Source organism: Chroicocephalus ridibundus, chromosome 3 (assembly GCF_963924245.1).
Source record: "Chroicocephalus ridibundus chromosome 3, bChrRid1.1, whole genome shotgun sequence".
NCBI lineage: Eukaryota > Metazoa > Chordata > Aves > Charadriiformes > Laridae > Chroicocephalus > Chroicocephalus ridibundus.
In genome coordinates, this window is record NC_086286.1 from 79522741 (window position 1) to 79544413 (window position 21673).

General features: G+C 37.2%; 1 protein-coding gene across 1 annotated transcript in view; it reads left to right on the top strand.

Moving 5' to 3' along the window:
- Nucleotides 1-21388, top strand: part of SEC63 (SEC63 homolog, protein translocation regulator) — a 63473-nt gene extending 42085 nt beyond the window's left edge. Inside the window, exons 12-21 of the mRNA XM_063329842.1 lie at nucleotides 5067-5221; nucleotides 7113-7260; nucleotides 8994-9076; nucleotides 10744-10803; nucleotides 11038-11196; nucleotides 11929-12087; nucleotides 13027-13128; nucleotides 18080-18178; nucleotides 19011-19115; nucleotides 19700-21388. Coding sequence (XP_063185912.1) covers nucleotides 5067-5221; nucleotides 7113-7260; nucleotides 8994-9076; nucleotides 10744-10803; nucleotides 11038-11196; nucleotides 11929-12087; nucleotides 13027-13128; nucleotides 18080-18178; nucleotides 19011-19115; nucleotides 19700-19843 — 1214 coding nt within the window. The 3' untranslated portion in view covers nucleotides 19844-21388. The remainder of the gene's footprint in view (nucleotides 1-5066; nucleotides 5222-7112; nucleotides 7261-8993; nucleotides 9077-10743; nucleotides 10804-11037; nucleotides 11197-11928; nucleotides 12088-13026; nucleotides 13129-18079; nucleotides 18179-19010; nucleotides 19116-19699) is intronic.
- Nucleotides 21389-21673: the final 285 nt, after the last annotated feature.

A 21673-nucleotide genomic window follows, 5' to 3' on the forward strand; every position in this document is an offset into this window, starting at 1 on the left:
ATTAGATAGCAAGTACTTGTTTGCTCTTATGCAAAATAAAACCAAAATAATACAGCCAGAAGCTTTTTTTATGGAACAGAACTGGGAGCCTTTGAAAAATGCAAGCCACCTATAGCTGTTCTTATAGAAGCTGAAATAAGATACTTAACAGAGTACATGATATACTTTACAGCTTGAGTGACCTCCAGGTAGCTGTATTATTCTCCTCTAGTTCTGTATATACCTTTTGGAGATGCCTTTTTAATTTGACAGTAAAATGATTATTTATAGATGCAGTGTATTTAATAAACTGCTTTGGAGTTCCAGCAATGAGTCTGTGAAGGCGGATAAGAATTTATAGCTGTCGTTATGTAAGGTAGAAGTTACTTCTGTAGATTTGAAAAAAAAGAAGTGTATCATGGGTATAGTTGAGGATTTGTTTGGAATTTATCAGATTTTTCTCAAAATTATTTCCAAAGTTTTAAAATGGCAGTATTCAGACATTCGTACCAAACACTTCCTCTCACTTCCATGCCAGTGCTCTCAGCACAAAGCGTTAAAAGGAAGGTGATAACAAACAGTTACCCATCAGGCCAACAATAATGAATTTGAGGACTTGAAGGTAAACTGTTTCAGAATTTTGTCTTTGATCTAAAGGAAAATTGCCATTTTTACTACTTGTCACTTAGCAAATTTTAAATGTTGGCCCTGTTTTTTGATGACTGTACATGTAGAGAGAATTTTGCCTCCCTGCTGACTACTGGTGGGGGAAAAAAATGGAAATTGAAAAGGTGTCATTATTTGTTTACTTTTTTAAAGATATGAGTAAAATTAACTTTAATATTGAAAATTTTGAGAGACTATTTTGTTTAAGTTTATGTATTTGTCATATTAACATAATTTTAAGTGGCTTAAAACTTAACTACAGATGTTTCTGCGTTTAGTTCTAATTTTCACTTATGTCAGCCTTGACATGGTACATAAAATTATCACATGCTGTAATTAGCCGTAGATGTTCAGTCCTGATCTGTGAAAATACAAAGATGATGGCATGCATTAACATTAGCTAAAGAAATATTTTGTGGAGAAATCTTATTTTGTGAAGCCTAAATTGATGATGGGATGAGGAGACTCATTTCATGCTACATTCATTTGTTTTTCAAATATCCTATATTATTATTATAATTACCTTAAAAGTTTATCCTTAACCATTTACGCATACTTCGTGATCACGTCTTTTGAGGAAAAGCACCTTGGATGGATCTTCATAATCTTGGCACTTTGTTTTCCTAGTTAATTTTAAAAATGTCCATGTAGCATTCAACTGTTGGTCCAGTATCAGCTGTTCTTGAAGGAGATGCAAGAAAGACTGAGATACACGAAGGACAGCACATCACAGAATGAGACTTACGAAGCTCTGCTGTCTGAGCCCTTCACCAGGACAAGCATCCTGCCTCCCCAGATAGCGAAAAGTGGTACCTCAGGCTGCTTATGCATCCCCATAAAAGCCACAGACGCTGCCTTTCGTATCAGACCCCGTTAGAAACAATCTGTCATCAAAGAAAGAGTGTAGGTTTGGCATAAAAGACGTTTAATCATGGTTACTTCTTAACTTTTAACAGAGCTATCATTCTTTGCGAGTGAGTTTGAATTTGTTATGATTTGGGTTTTGTTGTTCGTAAGGAACAGTTTTAATTTGCTTTCATAAAACCAAAATTGATACTATTTTCATTTCAGTTCAGTCAGATTTTAGTTACTGCTAAGCTTTTCCAGCACAGTGGAATATGTGGCAATTATGAGCTACCTTTAGATAAAATGTACTCTCTTTCCTGATTTCCACGTAGTCTGTGAGACTTTCTTTTTACATGCAGCTCCCTGAAAATACGCTATGCTCTGTGGCATCCCTTGTTTTGTGACGATTAACTGGTAGTTGATAATCAGGGGGTCTCAATTATCTTGCTGGCTTCTTTGAGATCATCCTTAAGTATTGTAAGCAGGTGGCTGCTCTGCCAAGTGAGGCGTTTCCTGCCAAAAAACATGGAATGTGCTCTAGTAACTGTCTGAAGAAAGGTTAGGTGTCAGTTCAGTTGCATTCAGCTGCCAGTCCAAGTGCATTTCTTAATTCAGGTGGGAAGCTGGAGTGTCACTTAGAGGTTGTGGTTTGACCCAGGTATAGACCATTCCTTCACAAGCAGCTATGATTTGCGTTTAAATTTGTGATTGACTACTTTAACGTCATATGTTTTGGATGATTAAAGGTCATCTTGTCTTGTGCACTTTTGACAAGCAGAAGTTGTCAAAACATGTGCAGTAATGGCTTTCATTTTATGGTGGGGCTGTTGGGTGTTGTTAAAAGCTATACTGTCTCTCCTCAAATCCGCTCTTGGGGAATAGGAAGTCCTGTGTTATTTTTCAGGAAACCAAAATAATGTTCTACAACTTTGTTAAAATATTTTTCTACTGTCATATAGATGATGAGTCAATGCTTTAAAAAAGAGAAGCATTTCTATTTTGACTAGTGCTCTGTGGTCTCAAAGCTCTAGGTGAATTTCCTGCAAAAGCCCAGTTTGTCAGAGAATATGTAGGATTCTTTTATTAACTTGGTTTTCAGTATGGTTTTTTTTTTTAATTTAAATATCCTATGACTTTCCTTAGCAGCAGCCAAAAAATTATGGGTGAGGTGAAGGATAGGTAAGATGGAAAGTAAATTTTTTTTGCTGTTTAGTTGGAAAATTAGTCTTTCCATTACTACTTTTTTTGAAAGGTAGAAGTTAACATCTTTGTTACTTATCAGCATTTCTAGCTGGGAGTTCCATTCATAATCACAGAATCACAGAATGGTAGGGGTTGGAAGGGACCTGTGGAGATCATCTAGTCCAACCCCCCTGCCAGAGCAGGGTCACCCAGGGCAGGTTGCACAGGAACGCGTCCAGGTGGGTTTGGAATGTCTCCAGAGACGGAGACTCCACCACCTCTCTGGGCAGCCTGTTCCAGTGCTCTGCCACCCTCAGGGTAAAGAAGTTCCTCCTCATGTTTAGCTGGAACTGCCTATGCTCAAGTTTGTGCCTGTTACCTCTTGTCCTGTCCCTGGGCACCACTGAAAAAAGCCTGGCCCCATCCTCCTGACACCCACCCTCTGGTGTTATTTTTCTCTTTGCTTTGTGTATAATCTTCACAGTGTTTATTAGTATAATGGGTTTAAAAAAAAAAAAAACAAAACACCACAGCTTCTGCCATGTAATTTGATTTGATGACTGATATATTTATAGCTTGGTGTAATTAATGAATAAACAGGCCATTTGAGGGGACAAGGGCAGGTGGAGCAGAGGTGGTGGAGTGATCTTTCATATGCATTTAACATGCTGAAGGACAAGACAAACTGAAAACACCGAATTTGGATTTTTTTTTTTTTGGTGAGATTTGTTACCTTTTCATAGTTACTCTGTAAAATGTTTTAAAATTAACTTAAACTTGCTTTTTATCAAAATACGTGGCCATTGGCACTTAAACCTTCAGCAGTTTTTGCTTTGGTACCCTTTTGGTCAGGTGCAGGTTGCAGCCTGTCTGCCTTCTCACCCAGGTGTAAGTAAACCTGCTTTTATCCATGTCCCTAATTGTCTTTATTGTGTGGTAAGCGCGATCGCGCAGCCCTGACAGAGTGGGCATATTCCTTCTGACCATCTGTCTAAGCCTTCTATTGAAAGATGCCTCTCTGCCCCTGTTGTGGTGTCACAAATATACCGATACCAGCCAAATACAGCCATTACCAAATCTGCGTATTTGCATACGTATATATTTGTGTATGTACACACAGAGATACTTGTATCTGTGCTTATTTTTATATATTTATATGCAGAATATACCCGTAACAGTCAAGGTAATCAAAGGCTGGGTTTTTTTTCTTCTTTCTGAGCAAAGGTTTTAAATGGTAGGGAAAATACACATGCTGACTCTTAAATAAAATGACAGGCATCATAAATTACCAGTGCTTTCTGTAATACTTGTTTAAAATTGCCTTCAATCCTTTATGTGCCACATATGAGTTCAGAAAAAAAATTAAGAATGAAGTACCTTAATTTTCGCTTGGCTCGCTGAAGAGAATCTAACTTATTTTTCTGTTTCATGGTAAAGTGTATATATAGAGTGACCCGAACATTGCTCATGAGCTGCAGGGGAATTCTGAAATGAGTTTTCTAAACAGGGTTCTGAGAAGTCTTATTTATGAATGGACAGTTCTCTAACAAAGTTAAATAGCACTATATGGAAACCTGTCTCCTTTGCTTTTCTGTTTCTCTGCAGACATGAAGAAGAGTATTAAATAATTGATTTTTTTTTTTCTTTTGCTCTGTTCTGGCTAAGACTTTCTCCTTGTCTGTCTTTTGATTATTTTAATTATGTAGAGTATATCCCTCTTTGTACTTTAAAACATTAAAGGAATTACAGGTAATTTCTAAAATAAAAGTCAAATAGATGTTTGCTCAGATACTCTGTTTAACCTCTAGGTTTACTTATAAAAGCCATGCCTTTGATATTTTTATAGTTACTCGTACTGCCTTCTAACATAATATGCCCTGCTTAGTTTCAGTTATACCCATTTTTTTTTTTGCACGTAAAGGCTGCTACCTTTATGTTTATCTCAAGATAAAAATCTTATAAATAATGTATTGTATTGTAAAAGATTAATGTTTAATGATAAACTGTATTTAATGATATGCTTACGAATTTTGTGGGGTTTTTTTCCCCTTGCTTTTTTTTTTTTGTTTTAAACTTAAGTGGTGGAGTTCTTATAATAATTGCATTAGATACACTGTGCTGCTCTTTCCTGAGACAATGTTGGATGGAAGTCTTTCCCTTTCTTAGAGTTCAGGTGTGATAGTCTATATAGAGGGAAGAAAATGTCTGCTGAGCTGTGTGACTGCAATGAGAGTAAAAAGGCTGCCTGCTTAATTGTGCTGAACGTTTTAAGATGCCTCTTTCTTTTGCTTGACTAAAACCGAGGTTTTCTGTAGTCTGTAACATAAGTATACATTGTAAAAGTGTAAGAAAAAAAAATTAAAAATTCTATTATCTGTTTCATTCTCCCCAAGAAAGGGAGTTCCGTGCTCCATCTTTGGGATCTTTGGAAAATTGCATGAAGCTTTCCCAGATGACTGTCCAGGGACTTCAGCAGTTCAAGTCTCCCCTTTTGCAGCTGCCTCACATTGAAGAGGACAACCTTAGGCGGGTCTCCAATCATAAAAAGGTATAAAACTATGAGTGATACTTGGTAACATTTTAAAACATTTTCCGTTACTTCTTTACCTGTTTGCCTATAAGGTAGGAAGGTCATGAATTACCTAAGAGAATAAAAATGTTTCTTTAAAGGCCATCTCATAGAATCATAGGATGGTTCGGGTTACAAGGGACCTTGAAGATCATCTAGCTGCAACCCCCCAGCCGTGGGGAGGGACACCTCCCACTAGACCAGGAGGTGGGAATTAAGAACAGAGGTCTTGTCATGTAAAAGATCAGTCTACGTAGGCCTTGCAATCAGAAGAAACAGAGTTTCTTTCTTATTACAGAGTACTATCTCCTATTTAATATAACATTTTTCCAGTATAGAGCTGGAATACCCAACTGGGATTTTTTTTTCCTCCTTGTTTGGCTTTACAAAATTCTTAATCTGGTTTGATAGAAAATATATTTGGGAGGTAGCACAGAGGAGTTCGTAAAATGAAAAAATATAAATCAATTACTGTAGGAAGTATTTCAGATTTTGTCATCCTTTATGTGTGAAAGAGGATGCTTTAAAAACCTATTGTTACATAGTTGCATACTGCGTAGATACGTAGCATGCAACCGCATAACATAGTAGTAGCACTGCTACTACGTGGATAAGAATTGGTATTTGTAGAATTTAAGCATGAAAGAGAACAGTCGTGTCTGAATACCTGCATATGTATCTTCACTCCTGTTGCACTGACTGCATCACTGTATTCAAACCGGCTCGTCTGTTTGACTGTAGTGTATCTTCTAGGAATTCTTTGTTAGAAACAAGCAGTTCTCTTCTAGTAGAAGCTGTTGACTTTTGTGATAGTCTTATTACAATGATTAATTCTTATCCATCTTAAAAATGTTCTTTTTATCTAATGGAATTTTGTTTAGCTCTAACTACAGCCTTAGGTGGTGTTTAAATGTTTCTGTGTTAGTGTGAAGATAGAGAATTCTTAAGTACTGATTTTTTTTAATCCCCTTCGAAGATTCATCAAATAGTCAAGTGGTCTTTTCGTTTGGGCGAAATAAAAGAACCATTCTCCTATAGGTATCATCAGACACTTACTTTTCTTAATCCAGCCCTGAACTACAGGGAGCCTACAAAAAGGTGCACCATTTTAAATGTATTTTTTGACGTGTGCAGTGTAACAAAGTACAGAAATCAAGAATTTGGCCGTCTCATAATCCTACCTGTCCTTCCCCTGGAAGAGGGATGAGACCAATTTATTTGGCTTATTTGTACAGAATTCCCATTCATTGAACTTTTCAAAAAGACAGTCCTCTGGAGTGGAGGTATGGTTAGTCTACCTAGATGCATTAAGTTGTTTTAAATGAAATACACATCTTTCTAGTGGACCGAAGTAATCAAGTGTTCAGACAAATCTGTGTTTGTTTTATCCTTTTTACTCAGGCTTTCAGATCTTAAAATGAATGGTTTTGGATTTGTTTGCAATTCGGTATTAAAAAGAAAGAAAGAAAAAAAAAAAAGTAACTTCTTCCTGCTAATATAAATCACAAAGCATTGGATTACTCTAAATAAAGAACCCGATTAGTAAAACTTTCTTGGCTCAGCTTTCTGAGGAAGCTGTCTGAAGTAGTACTTTTAAAAGGAACATGTTCAGTGTCTAAGGGGTTGACATAGTATGGGACACACCAATGTTCAAAGCAGTACTATTTAGCAGGTTTGAATGCAACCTCTTTGTTTTATTGTTTCTCAAAACATATGCTTGCTAGTTTCCTAAAGCATGTTTTTTATAAGAACAAATCAAATGCTGTGTATGCGTTAGTAATGTGGGGATACAAATGATGTGTTTTCAAGAGGTTTTGTGGACTGTGTTCTCTGCTACCATGTGACTTCCTTTTTCTTTTTTTAAATTCAGTATAAAATCAAAAGTATTCAGGATCTGGTGAGTTTGAAAGGTTCTGATCGTCGTAATTTGCTGCATTTCCTAGAAGATAAGAAATATGATGAAGTTATGGCTGTCCTTGGCAGCTTTCCGTATGTCACTATGGATATAAAACCCCAGGGTGAGTGGGAGGTCCTTTTGTTCTGTATATGTCGCTCCTCTGACATTTTGATAGTCTGTTGGCAGTAAGCTTTTGGAGGATGCTGAAACACAACTCAGTGTTATTTATGTGGCCTGGCAATTACATGTTTTTTTGAGTGGCGGGCTCTTGCATGTAAGATTTATAGTCTGAGGAGATAAAGTACATTAAAACATTTCACAGATTCCCAAGCCAGCAGTAGTTTCTCCTGCAGGAGCTTCTCTGGTATTTCATCCGTTGATTTAATATTTCGTGAGCAATGTGGATTTCTGGTTGAAATACCACTTTTATTAGCTGTCTTAAAAAGTTGTGCTTATTCCAGAATTTATGCTCAGCTTACTCCAGCATGGAGAGTCCTTTGTGAGATTTTTGAGTTGGAGACCCTGGTGACTAAATATTCATGGGTTCCTTTGTGATAATCCGTGTATGGCTTTTATATCTGGCAGAATTTGTCCGTGCTTTGCTTAGCTATGTTTTGTGTGCACTGTTTCAATGAATGTATAATGCTCTGGCTCTCTGAAGATGAGGTATAATATTAAGCAGTTCCTGTTAGGCAGCCTTTCAGTGGAAAGTGAATTGGTTCTGCGGTCGCCTTTCCTTTGTAGAAGACTAGTACTAGTAAATATGAGATATGTGAAAGGTTGTTTCTAATTTGCATTGTTAGTTGTGGTAACAATGCGAATTAGAAATTCACAATGTGGTATGTTTTGTTTGGGTAGCCTGATTTGTAATTTGGCTTATGTATAGTCCTCTGTGAGAAGCAAACATTAATGGAAAGAAGCAAAAGTCTGTTGAGCTTTGTATTTCTAAATGTTGTTTTAAAGACAAACACAAAAAAGACTTTATCTTGTAGCACAGAATTGTACGCAGTCGTAAATCTGCCTAAAATTTAGTATTGGAGTACTTTCCCGTATTTTGGCAAGCAGTCCTTTTCTGCCTGTAGTCTTCATTTGTCACACAACTGTACTCGGGTGTGATATGGAGGATTAAACATTACACATGCTTTTCTATTTAGCTTGATATTACCATTTTATAAAATATACATGTAAAACTAGTGAATAGTAAAACTGCTTTCTCGGGTGGTGGTGGTAGGAAATCCACACTGGGATATAACTCTATTCCTCCCCAGCCTGGGACAATATCCAGTTCATCTACTGGATATATAAACTCCTCAGTGGCTTTCCTGTGGATTTTATGTTTGATGTTTTAGTTAAAATAATCATTGCTGTTCTTTTATTTTCCTTTGCTTTCTATTTAAAAAAGAATTAAATGCATGATGGTTAATGTGGCATTGAAATTGAGTTGTTAATCACATGAAAGTCAGGAAAATCAAAGTTATGATTCCCAGAACAAATATAACAGGGTCCCTTTGGTCGTGTGTGGTATTTCACGTTTCTGAAGTTTTATGCTTTAATATATAATGCACAATATTACAGAGTTATGGTTCCCACAGCAGCTATAACTTTGAATTTTCTAACTTTCATGCAATTAAAATTTCAAACTCAATGTTGCTGTTTTATAGTTTGCTGAATTACCAGCCCTCATCCTAATAGTATATTTGAGGTTGTAGGAGACTTATTTAATAATATTTTGAAATTATTTTTTGTTAAAAATTCTGGAATTTGTATGCTTATATTTAGACAGAAACAATGTCTAATGGACAAACAAGGCTTTAAAGAAGTTTAATAGATGTGTTGCTTTTCTTTTTACACTAGTTTTGGATGATGAAGACAGCAACAATATTACAGTGGGTTCTCTTGTCACTGTTCTGGTCACACTAACAAGACAGACCATGGCAGTAAGTATTAAGAATACTTGTTCTTTCAGGGTAATGGCAAGTATATGCTAATAAACAGGCATTTCTTCTTTGCAAGCTAACATAGCATTTTGTAGATTTAACAGTAAAATTAAGATTTGAAATTGAGAACTTATGCTCTTAATCCTCCCTTATGGTTTTTTTTTTTTTTCTGAATTAGAAAGTTTTCCTGGAATCAAACCAAAGTTCAGTCTGACCCGTTGCAGTTGTCTAGGGAACAGTAAAAGAATATGGCAAGCGGTACTGCCCTGAGGTTTGTAAATAACAGGAAAAGAGACATTCAGAAACTTAGTTTTTGAACTAGAAGAAAGTATTCACTCAAGTCCTTAGGACAGTGTTTGATTTCACTTTATGTGGGCTCATAATGTTACAAATCTCTTGGGTGTTTTAGACACTTTTATGAAAGAAACTCAGTCCAGCAGAATATACATAACTTAATAAAAAGGAGGTATACCAGTGCCACATCAAGAAAGTGGACTGCTGAATGGGTAGCAATGTGGCATAACCACAATAATACTACACCCTAGTAGTTAAAGTTCTGACTTGTGCTTTATTTTTAGCTTAAAATGTAGCAATGGCTTTCTTTGAACAAAAAACTTGAAGCGCAGAAACTAAACGAACTTAGTACCTAATGAAGCCCACAGTGTCAATTTTTGCATCTGTACTGTGCAGATAATCGTCTTAAGTAAATGGAAAGTCTGAGTTACGCCTCTAAGGTAAAGCATACGAGCATGAGTATGACAGTTGGTCAGCCTAGCCATCAAAGCCAGTTCAGCAGAAAGCAGTCTGTATATATAAGTACCGTGTGTTCACACTATGGATTTCAGAATGCATCATCTCAATGATAACTGAGGACACAGTAGGTAGAAAGTAAAAGCACTGTGTCGCTGTGCTGGACCTTATAAATGAAGGAAACTGAAAATTGTGAGCTTATTGACATTAGTTAAAACATCTGTCATCACATAGAAAACTCATTTAAGATGTTTTCTATGAGAATGCTGCTAGGCACTCTGGCATTGAGATGCATAACCTAAAAACCTAGAGCTAGCCTTTTGTGTGATGCTTTTTTTATGGTGGTATCTCATATTTGCCGTATTTATGTAAGACAGCTCCTTATTACTGATTTTTATTTTTATTTTAAATGGCATGTAGTATGTTTCGAAGAAAGAAATGCATGAAAAAATTCCATTTGCGTAGAGATGTTCTAGTCTACATAATACTAACATTGTGTTTTGTCTTAACGTTTCATATTTCTGGTTTGATTTTTGTCCTGTGTCCCTGAGTAGCAGTGCAGCTGTTGAAGTTTTTAATGCTCTGGCAACTGGAGCAGAATCTGCATTTTTACTACTGCTTGCTTTTGTGATACGGGATTTCTGTGCTTTATAAAACAAGTAGATTCTTTGGAACAAGATGACATGTTGTTACTGAATTTCTTTATAGTGCTAGTGATGGAAAAATCCTAGACCAAATGTTCGAAACATTGTTCAATTTTGATCTGTTAATCTGCTGTTGTGTTTGTCACTGATAAAAGAATTTGTAAAACCTTCAGACCCGATTAAGATGACTTAGTTTAAGTTCAAATATAAAATAATAACTTGCTCTTTTTGTACAGAGAGGCATTAATAGTTTTCACATCTTTCTCTAACCAGGAAGTGTTTGAAAAGGAACAGTCTATATGTGCAGCAGAAGAGCAACCAGCAGAAGATGGGGTAAGTGAACAATGAATATTCCTTGTGCTGGCTAAAGGGAACTTCCTTTCAGATCTTGAGTTGCTAATTGTGTGCTTCTCAAGCGTATTTTTTTTCAGGAATGCCTACTGAAGTGTCTTTTCAGCTATGCTTTCTAACTTCCTAAGTTACATCTAACTTTAAAATGCTTAAAGTACAGTGAATGCCTGAAATTTAATGAACAGAATAAATATTTTAAATACTGCTTTCCTACAGCAAGGAGATGTCAACAAAGTTAAGAGCAAAGGATGGCAGCAAAAGAATAAAGGAACCAAGAAAGCTTCAAAATCAAAGAAAAAGAAGCCAGTGAAAAAGAAACCTGTGCCGCCTTCGTTGCAGCCACCGAAACAGCAGAAGCAAAAACAAGCTAATGGGGTAGCTCATAGATTCATTGATATTTTAGTATTTAGTTCAGTTTTTCATTCCTAATCTGATGGGTTTTTTGTATCTGTCTGTTGCTTTTGTAAAGCACATCTCCTAAAATAGCATTTTTTTTCTTTACATTTCAAAATTACTAGTAAAATAATCAGGGTGTCACCACAGTGACGCTTCCAGTGGCCTGCTGAAAGTTGTGCTCAACTACTTGAGCACAACTCAACTAAGTCTGGCTTCGTAGTCCCTTCTTATTAGTTCTTGTTATGCTGTCTTCTGGGAAGTGAATTGTTCTGTACTTTCTACTTTTCCTCTAAAGGAAAAAACTGAAATGAGACTTTCTTCTGGTAAATTAAGTAGCTTTACTACCTCTATGCTCCCACTACACGGTGTTTTCTCCACCTCATGGGCCATGTTGTAGGTACTTTCTTGTATTCTCTCTTCTTTTCTTAATGGCTTTTTGAAACGTGACCCCAGAATCAAATGCTGTTTTCTCCTATTTGTGTTGTGGATGCCATATGGAGAAGAAAAATTGCTTCCCTGCTCCTCTTAACACATGAGGTGAAAAGGATTAAACTTCACTGTAGATATACTCTGTGACACCAGAAGAGTGTAGATCAAAATAGAAAATAAGGGCTACGACCTTCAGACAGGTGCTGTGAATGCTGCGTACTACAGAAATGCAGACTAAGTTAGACGTTTTTGGTGGTTGCTTTTTTTTTTCTTTTCCATTAGGAAGTAGTTGCGAAGGAAGAAGAGGAGGAGATCTCTGATAAAGGAAGTGAATCTGAAGAAGAAGAAACAAACAGGGACTCTCAAAGTGAAAAAGATGATGGAAGTGACAGAGAGTCTGACAGAGAGCAAGATGAGAAGCAAAACAAAGATGATGAAGCTGTAAGCCTTACTTTTTCTTGAAGGGTAATGTTGCCTCTGGGGTTGAGAGAAAATGCGTTTTAATCCTCTAGCATCCCCTCAGGCTAGGCAACACTAGGATGAAGGAGTAATATCTGTTCTCCAGAGGTTTCTAGACCTCATTCAGGCATAAGAGCTTTGTCATTGCAAGCCTGTCTCAGAGAGAGCAGTGAAGAGTCTTTGCAGAATAGACAGAAAACTTAAAAGTGGCATGAGAAAAATAGCTTAATTTCAAGGAGAGATTGTAATGTTTCAGCTTAATTTGATTAGTAGCTGCTGCAGATTTTGTGAGATAAGGCCTGTGCTTTGGACTTTGTTCGTTACATGCAGTGGCTGTTGCATACTGACAGAGCATGCAGTAGTTGAACAAACTTGTACATGGGCTTAATAGACTCCAGTAACTATTAATTATTAAGTTAGTTATTCAAAATTGTAGGTTAAGAGATTGTAATTGAGAATGAGGCATTGTGGTGGTAGATGATTTCTGCACCACAGGTCTTAGAGTGGAAGACTTGAGAGTGACAGCTGGAAGTCCTGTACAGGGTGAGAATAAGCTTCTCATGGGAAAATAATCATCAAGCTTGTAATTAGGAGTCTTACAGCTCAAGTAGTGAGTGTTTATAGGCAGTGCTGTAGAACTGAGTTTAGAACATGTGGCAGTCCCACAGATCCATGTTTTGAGGATGTTTTTTGTTTTTTAATATTAACATGGATGGTCTCTTTAGTTTTACGATTGCTTGATTTTTTTTGCTTTTCATTGTACTGTATAACTTAATCTCTGCGTCCTTTTCCCTTTTGTATTGTTTCTTATTGCACAAGAACTTGTCATATCTATCATTTCCATGGGCTAAAATGTCTGTTGTTTATTTTAATGCAAAAGATGGCTAGTGCGCAGTAACTCTTTAAACTTATCTTTGACAGGAGTGGCAAGAATTACAGCAAAGTATACAGAGAAAGGAACGAGCCCTTCTTGAAACGAAGTCAAAGATAACACATCCCGTTTACAGTCTTTTTTTCCCTGAGGTCAGTGACAGAAAACATTACAGTTGTGAAACGTGAGAATTAATATAATACAAATTAATTGCTGTTTTTATATTTTTACTGTAAATAATGGACTCTTAAAAAAGTCTAGTACGCGAAAAAATTGCTAATCTTGACTTTAAAAAAAAAGTCTTCATTTATAAAATCCTCTTAAACTCCTTCAGGTACTTCCCTAAAAGCTTTTAATGTATTATTCTTTCTGTCCAGTTCCCAGACATTTGCAAACTTGAATACAATTTAAGGTTCCTTTTTGATGGCAATAATGCTAAAGTTTTTCTTTCTGCTGATCTGCTACATAAAGATAGATTCAGAATGAAACCTTTAAGATATATTCAGATATATTGTGGATGGCTATCAGAGAAAGGGATGTACTTGAGAGTGGTGACTCAGTATAGTAGATAGGCCAAGGTGTCTCTACAGCAGCCTTTGGTGTTGAAAGTATGTTCTGATACACCAGTTGTTACACAAACAGCTAACCACTCACTAAGTGTCTGAAAACCCATTACAGCAATGAAACCTCCAAAAAGATGGGATTTTTTTAAAGCATGGGTTTTGTGTTCTGAGCAAATAAGTTAGGTCTTTGGGAGGTGACCAGATTGGAACCAGGAGGAAGCAGTATTTGGCCACGCCTTCTTTCCAGGCCAGTGGTTCAGAGGGTTTCCTTTGCTTCCCTGCTCTCTGTCTGGGGAACTTATCTAGGATCTCTTCTCTCCCATCACGCTATCTCCAGTAACAGGGAGGCGGGATGCAAGGCATATGCATATATATATATGCAAGGATATACAAATAAACCAAAGAAATTGTTTTCCGGAAGCCCTTAGCTGAGAGTCGTGTGGCCTCACGATGTCTAGTTCCCCAATGGCTGATCTTAATGCTGTATTTTCCTGACACTTGGAGGTACGCTCCTGTCTCTCAATACAGTTTCCAGCAGTACACCAGCATAACAGGAAAAGGTGTACTGGCATTCTGCTCTTCTGGCTGCCTTAGATCATGTCAAAGATGCAGCTGAGTCTTAATACCTCCTTGCTGCGAAGGCAGCTGGCTTTGGTCATCGGTCTGAGCTCAAACAGTGAGTACATGCTATGCCCAGTGCCACAGGGGCACTATTTGTATTTCTTTTTTACTGCACTGAGGATTCCTTTGGAGACTTTGCTTATTCTTACTCTGTACAAAGCTGCTTAAGCTTCAGCTGTGTGTAACCAAGCTGCTGGTGGGTTTTCTGATAAAACCTAAATGCAGTACTATGCTAAAAAAATGTATCTAGGGCTGAACTGAATACTTGAACTTGAAAGATACACGCGTATTATCTCATGGTACCACAGTTGTAAGTTTTCCAACCTTTCTTCACCGATTCCGTGAAAGTTGAATGCAGCTGTACTTAGTGCTGTAGCTGCAGTTGGAGCATGTTCAGATAGAGTTGACTTGCAACATCTGAAGAGCAGAATCCATCATACTTCCTGGGCGTTTTTTTCATCTGTCATTTAGAGTATTTTGTGTATTTTGGTCATGGCTGGTTCAGAGATGCTGGTTAAGGATGAAATGCTGTAGTTGTGTGAATCTCTGTGTTTCCAGAATTTGCGGATGTTTGAGTGTAGCTGAGCCTAATATATTTATTCTCAGGAGGTAGCCTTAACGCTGTTTCATCTAAGTTTTTGGGCAGTTGATTACTCTGCCAGAGATGCATCTTTTATCTATGCAGGTTCCTAAATAATTATCTTCTACTCCTACATCCATGGATCCAGAAACTGCACAGATTGTAGTTTTGACATTTTTAGGTAGAAACTGGCCCTGGTGTTCCAATTTCATGAACATACTGGTTCTCTGGCATGCCAAACCTTGCACCCATCTGTTAAAGGGCATTTTGCCCGCGTGCCTGTTAGCTTGCCAGATTCTCACAGGCATAAACTTTAAATTCCACCCAATAAGTGAGAGGAAAATGACACTCCTGCAAGTTGTCCTTTCTATAAAAAAGCAGTGATGCTTTGGGGTCAGGAGCTTTACTTCCAATTAGTTTACTCTATAGATCCCTTTGAGCATTAGATCAGTGGATGTCATTTGTTCTGGTATTTTTTCCCCTCCCCTCCCCCCCCCAACCCCGGCTGTTATTTTTACCAGTTTTTGTGAAAATCCAGTTGACAGTTTTTGTCTTTGTTCTAAAAAAAATTATTCCTTGCCATTGAGAGTGGTGGAAATATGCACAACGCCTAGTAAGTCAGCACAGTGTTTTGGTAGCATCAAAAATAACATATTGATACAAATGCAGTTTCTTTTTTCTGTGATCAGAGTCCTTATAGGCCCAAAATGGCGAGTAGCCATTTCTGTAATGGAGCTAGCTCCTGTAGTTCTTGTTCGTCTGTACTGTTTATGCTGTTTATCCTTCTATTCCTAGAGGCCCCTTGGCTAGGAAATAAACACTTAGACTGCATAAGATTCTTCTTTGCTGCAGCTGTCGAGCAGATTGACATTATATTTATTGTTGCAACTTACAGATAAAATAACTTATGCCTTATAATCACATGGGACAGTTTTTCCTAAAGAAAATCACCTAGTATAGTTGTTAAAAGGACTTTTTATCATTCTTCAAATTCTGGTCTTAAATACTATGTGAGTAGGGTTTTGTCCTGTTCTCAGTTGCCTATTGTGCTGAACACGTGAAGGAATGCTGTTGCTTTACTGTGATGCAGTTGCTTTTACTTTTATATGCTGTAAAATGGGCATTAACGCATTGAGTTAATTTTAAACTCCCCTGCTTTGGGACTCAACAGTGCTAATCAGGGTGTTGCGGCTGCTGGTGTGAGTGTCTTGCCATTGTAAATCTGTAGTTTGCTAGTTGAATATTTCAGTGAGGTGATGGTAACTATTACTAGCATAACAATTAGTCACTTGAAAAGAGAGGAGTTAATTTAGCGTTTGTAAGTTTTCAACCTGCATTATTTAAATTTCAGATCACCAAACATTGGCTTCTGAAGCGTTTAACAAAAAATAAAATAAAAAAAAAAAAACACAAAAAAACCCCCAAAAAACCCCACCACACCAAAACTATTGAACTTTTGACTCTTTCAGTAGAGACAAAAATTCTTCAAATTCTACATATTAACAGCATTTGCTTCCCACCTGTGGAATTTGGAAGGGGCTCAGTGGTGGTGTTGAAGTCCACTGTGTGCTTTCATTCAGTCCTTCTAATGCTGTTAGATTACAAACAAAACAAAACAACCCCTTTGATGTGGCACCAACGCAATGAACTGATTGTTGTTGGTGTAAATATATAAAAAATTGATCTCCTTGTTTGGAGCTTAACTTGTAACTGTTATAAGATGTGCTCTTTAGGGCTGCACTCTGTTACAAATGTGATCAGTTTCCAGACCATCAGGGGTGGATAAAAATTGTTTTGGAACACACTTCAGCAATATATCTTTTGCGTTGTCTAAAAGGTGTGGGGTTTCCCCCCCCTTCCTTTCCCCCCCCCCCCCCCCCCCAAGGATAAGATTATGCAGTTGTGACTGTTACCTATCTACTAAAATACTTTTTCATAAAATTGAAGTCTTCCCCTCATCCTCCCCCACTTTTTTAAAGAAAAGACTTAAGGAGGTGAAGGAACAGAATCACAGAATCTTCATGGTTGGAAAGGACCCTTAAGATCATCGAGTCCAACAGTCTCTGCCACATCTAGACGTTTCTTAAACACCTCTAGGGATGGTGACTCAACCACCTCCCTGGGCAGGCTGTTTCAGTGCCTGACCACTCTTTCAGTAAAGTAATTCTTCCTAATATCTGATCTAAACCTCCCCTGCCGCAGCTTCAGACCATTTCTTCTGGTCCTGTCATTATTCACCTGGGAGAAGAGGCCAACACCCACCTCTCTACAACCTCCTTTCAGGTAGTTGTAGAAACTTGCTTTGCAGTACTAAACTAACTTCTTTGCAATGGAAACGTTTCAGCTTCTATTAAAATAAAGTGGATTTTGCCTTAAAATGTTTGCCAGAGGATTAATCATCAAGGAATAGTGGTTAAATGAAGAGCAGTTGACGTTGAAGAGCTGTAGTCTTCCCCATTTGAGAATGGTTGTGTCTGTGCTGCTGAACTGCACCACAGTCTTAAAAATCTGACTCCAAATGAGGGATAAACTATTACTTTTGTACGGTGTTTTTGTCTTTTATGAAGAACTGCACTCGTTTAATTTCACTTAGTTTAGGAGCTATGCTTTAGCATGTGCAGTGGCATAACCTTTCGTACTTCCTTGAAGTGCAATCGCGGTATGTCCAAATATCTTCTCTGGAGATATTCAAAACCTGCGGGGACGCGTTCCTGTCCAGCCTGCTCTAGGTGACCCTGCTCTGGCAGGGGGGTTGGACTAGATGATCTCCAGAGGTCCCTTCCAACCCCTACCATTCTGTGATTCTGTGAAATACCAACTTTCGTGAGATTCCCACTTTTTGGAGGGGGAGAGAAGTGGGGCAAACCATACTTTCCTGAGAAAGATTGTTTACTGGGAAGAGTACTTTATCTGTCTTTTGGCAGGCCTTGCTTTATATGCCAACCTTTTTGCCCAGGCTGGACTTCTGTTGAAGCACCTAAGGTAGTGTTACGTTGCATGAAGCTGCTCATTAATGCTCGGTCGACACAGTTCTTCGGAACGGTTCCATGCCTCACATGGTAGCTTAGGCTGAATATACAGAATATAGCCTTTGGAGACCGGCAGTTACTTGTGGTAACCTGTTTTCTTTCGGCGTGCAGTATATGCTAGATATTTTATTCAGACACAACCAAGAGTTTAAAAAAAAATCCAACCAAACGAATACAAACCACCTTCTTTCTATCAGTATTGTAAGGACCAGTGAATCATAATTACCTGTTATAAAATGTAGGGACATCGTTTTATATGATTTCAATAATCTTGTTTTGTGGTTTTGTTTTGTTTTTTCTTTTATGACAGGAAAAACAAGAATGGTGGTGGCTATATATTGCAGATCGGAAGGAGCAGATGCTAATATGTATGCCGTATCACGTTTGTACACTAAAAGATAAAGAAGAGGTAAAGTACTTGGAGAATTTTCTTTTGGGGCATTGCAAAACTGTACTGAAGTGTCTTATGGTATGCAAATACATTTAGATTTTAATTTTTTCATGCTTATTTCTTAAGATGGAAGACAAATTTTACTCTTCTGATAAAAGAAAATTGATAATGGAGAAAGAAGAGATAATTTAAGAAGACTTTCGAGTTTCTTTGCAGAATATGATTTTTTTCCCTGATACGAAAAGCTGATGAAAGCCAGTATTCCTACACAATGATCATTCTTAAAGTTATTCAAATGTGTGAGAAATACTAAGTGTTCTTTTGCTGTAAAGCAGAGGCTGTGACAAATTAATTAGCTTCGGCTCATATGAACCTTTCTGAGACTGTAACCTTTGGCTGTGTTCTTTGCTTTTCTGAAAAATGGAGATTTGATGTATTGTGTTCTTTCAAAGTAGATTTTATGTGCAATTCCAAATAACAGTAGAGTTGAGCTAACGCTTTCAGCAGGCTAAATATTTTAACCTGTTCGGGTTTTTGAGATTTAGGAAGCATACAAGAGAGTGTACTTAAAAACGTAGAGTTACTTTGATCTAATTCAGAAAAAAATGTGACCCGATTATTCGTCTTTCATGGAAGGTATTGTGCTTGGGTATTCTGTCTCTCTTCTGCGAGTGTTTTATTATATAGAGATTTTCAGAGAAGTGTAACTTGTAAGAAATTAATAATTATTTGTTAAGAAAAAAAATATTATTCTGTAGTAGTATTTATTGCTCATTAGCATACTTAGATACTTATTCTAATGCGTCACTTGAAAGCAGTAAGAATTTAAGGTGTGAATTCCGTTTTGTAGGTAGAGCTGAAGTTCCCAGCACCAGGCAAGCCTGGAAACTATCAGTACACGGTTTATTTAAGATCGGATTCATATATGGGATTGGACCAGATTAAACCATTGAAGGTGATGTATAATTGTGTTATGTATTTGTATTATATTGAAAACTACTTCATATGGCTATTTAAACCCCAAAGGTCCGGTTATCTTTAAGAATTCAAGCTGTCCTATTTAAAACAGTGGCAAGGAGGGACTTACAAGCGGTTTCTGCCTAATGCCGTTTTATGATGGCAGTTTTATGATGGGTTAGATGAGACTAAAGTTTGCAATGCTTTCCAGTGCCTGCATATTTTAATACATGTTTTCTCATATTTATTGGGTTTCTTCAGTGTAGTTGGCTCTGGCTTTATACCTTGAGTCCTGCCGTGCCATTTCCCTGCCCTTAGTCCTAGATCCATCCAGTTAATGAGATGCATGCCTTATTTCTGGAAGCAGTTGTTGGTTTTGTTTTATTTTTTTCTGTAGATTGTTTTTTTGTTTGTTTGTTCGGTGGTTTTCAATTTCTTTTGTGTGCGTTTGGGGTTTTTAACTGTCAATTTTGTGTGTGGTGTCATTTCTTTTGGGGCTTGTTTTTGTTTTCCCAAATTTAATGTGTATTGTCTGTAACCTTTCCCCTTCCTTTTTCTTTCTTTTTCTTTATCCAATTACAGCTGGAAGTTCATGAAGCAAAACCAGTGCCAGAAAATCATCCACAGTGGGATACAGCAATAGAAGGTGATGAGGACCAGGAAGACAGCGAGGGCTTTGAAGACAGTTTTGAGGAGGAAGAGGAAGAGGAGGAAGATGATGATTAAACAATACTGTTGATTGACTACAATATCTGCACACACTGCAAACTCTTGGTCTGACTGTGGAACTGTACAATAACCAAGAAACACAGTACAGAAGCTTTGAGAAGGCTGAGTTTAATTTTTCTTTACCAATTAAGAGTGCATTATGTAACTTCTCAGTGGAGGTGAAACAAATCTGTTGCCATTGATACACCTTGGAATATGCTTATGGCTCATTATAGCCTTCGAGTGCAGGATGGTGCATTTGTTTCAATTGAAAATAAAAGCTTTTTTATTATAAATGTCCGAAAGTGTGGGCTATGTATTGTCTGATCAGTTTAGGGTCCAATTTAAATAAAAGGTACTATTAGCTAGGAGCAAACTTTAAATCAGTTTTTCTGCATTAGGAAATTATTTTAGAAAACGTTTTGGTATATTTGACATTACAAATCTCTGTTGATTGCAACAACATCTGCTCAACTTTCAAACTTGATTGGTTCTGTGGTATTCATTAAATATTTTGCTGTGATACTGCTCACATCATTCATAGCTTTAAAAATCTGTTTGACTTAACTCGATCATTATAAATTGGCATCATACCCATTGCCACATTTCGTATATTCTGGAGGGCTGCTTTTTTAGGACTGTTGCCTTTTTACGCCCAAGGTTATAATGGAAATCATAAACTTTCGTGACTCTGCCATAGGATACTTATTAATGGCTTAAAACATTTTTAAGCCTTTATTTCCTCAGATCAGCAGAAGATCTGAGTCTTTTGATAAACAAAATGTCTGAAAGCAATTTTGGGACCACGTGTTACGGAAGTTTGGTGGCTTTTGTGCATGAAAGGTACATGCTGGAAGCCGAAGTATATTCTTAACTCTGAATCTACCTGACACTGTCGGAAGCATTTTAAGGGTAAAATACAACATGCAAAGAAGCATGTTTTGTATCAATTTTGAATTCCCATCAATAAACTGGACAATTTGATGGCTGTTTGCATTTGTAATAGCGTGCATCTCTGAGGTTTTTTTTTTTTTTACCTCAGTCTCCTGCAGGGCTGTGAACAAGACAGTGATACTTCCCTTACCCCTGTTCAAAAAAAAAAAAAAAAGAAAAGAAAAACAAAAAGCAAAAAACACAAGTCTAATTATCTAATTAGAGAATAAATTCAGGGAGGAGAGAATCAGGGCTGTTAGAGCACTGCATGACTTGACAAAAACCACGACTGGATTCTTCCTTTTCTTCCTCTCAATAAAACAAACAAAGGTGATTAATTGAAAGTTCTATTTCCGTATTTCAGAAATATGTAGGAGTGTTCTGCAAGTAGGAACAGATGTATTTCTGTTCCTATGCATTGAACTATGAAAATGCAATGCTGTAAAACGTGACAAAATATCATGCAGGAAAATTTCCATCCTATGAAAATTGCCCGAAGCCAGAGTAGTTGCACACTAATTTGTGACCTTGTTTATTAGAAAGGGTTGTCACTTTAAATGCAAATTTACATTGTCGATATTCTTTGTAATTGCAATAGTTGCAAATAAAATTTGAAAATGTTCTAAATGAGATTATGGTATCTTTCGAAGTACTTCTGAAGTGCATATTGTGCAGGAAAATCTCTTGTAAAGCATAAGCAGTGTCAGGTGTTCACACTCAAGAATGAAGACTGGGTTTAAATTAAATGCCATGTACACTTGATACCTTTTAACTCATATTTCTATTTGCAAAATACAGTAGAGAAATAACAATTAAAAAGTACTAGTTGCAGTCCGTAGGCTTTCAAGCCAATTTCTGCACTGATGAGAGAAATGCTTGAGGAATAGTCACCAGACTCCGTACGCAAAATGAATG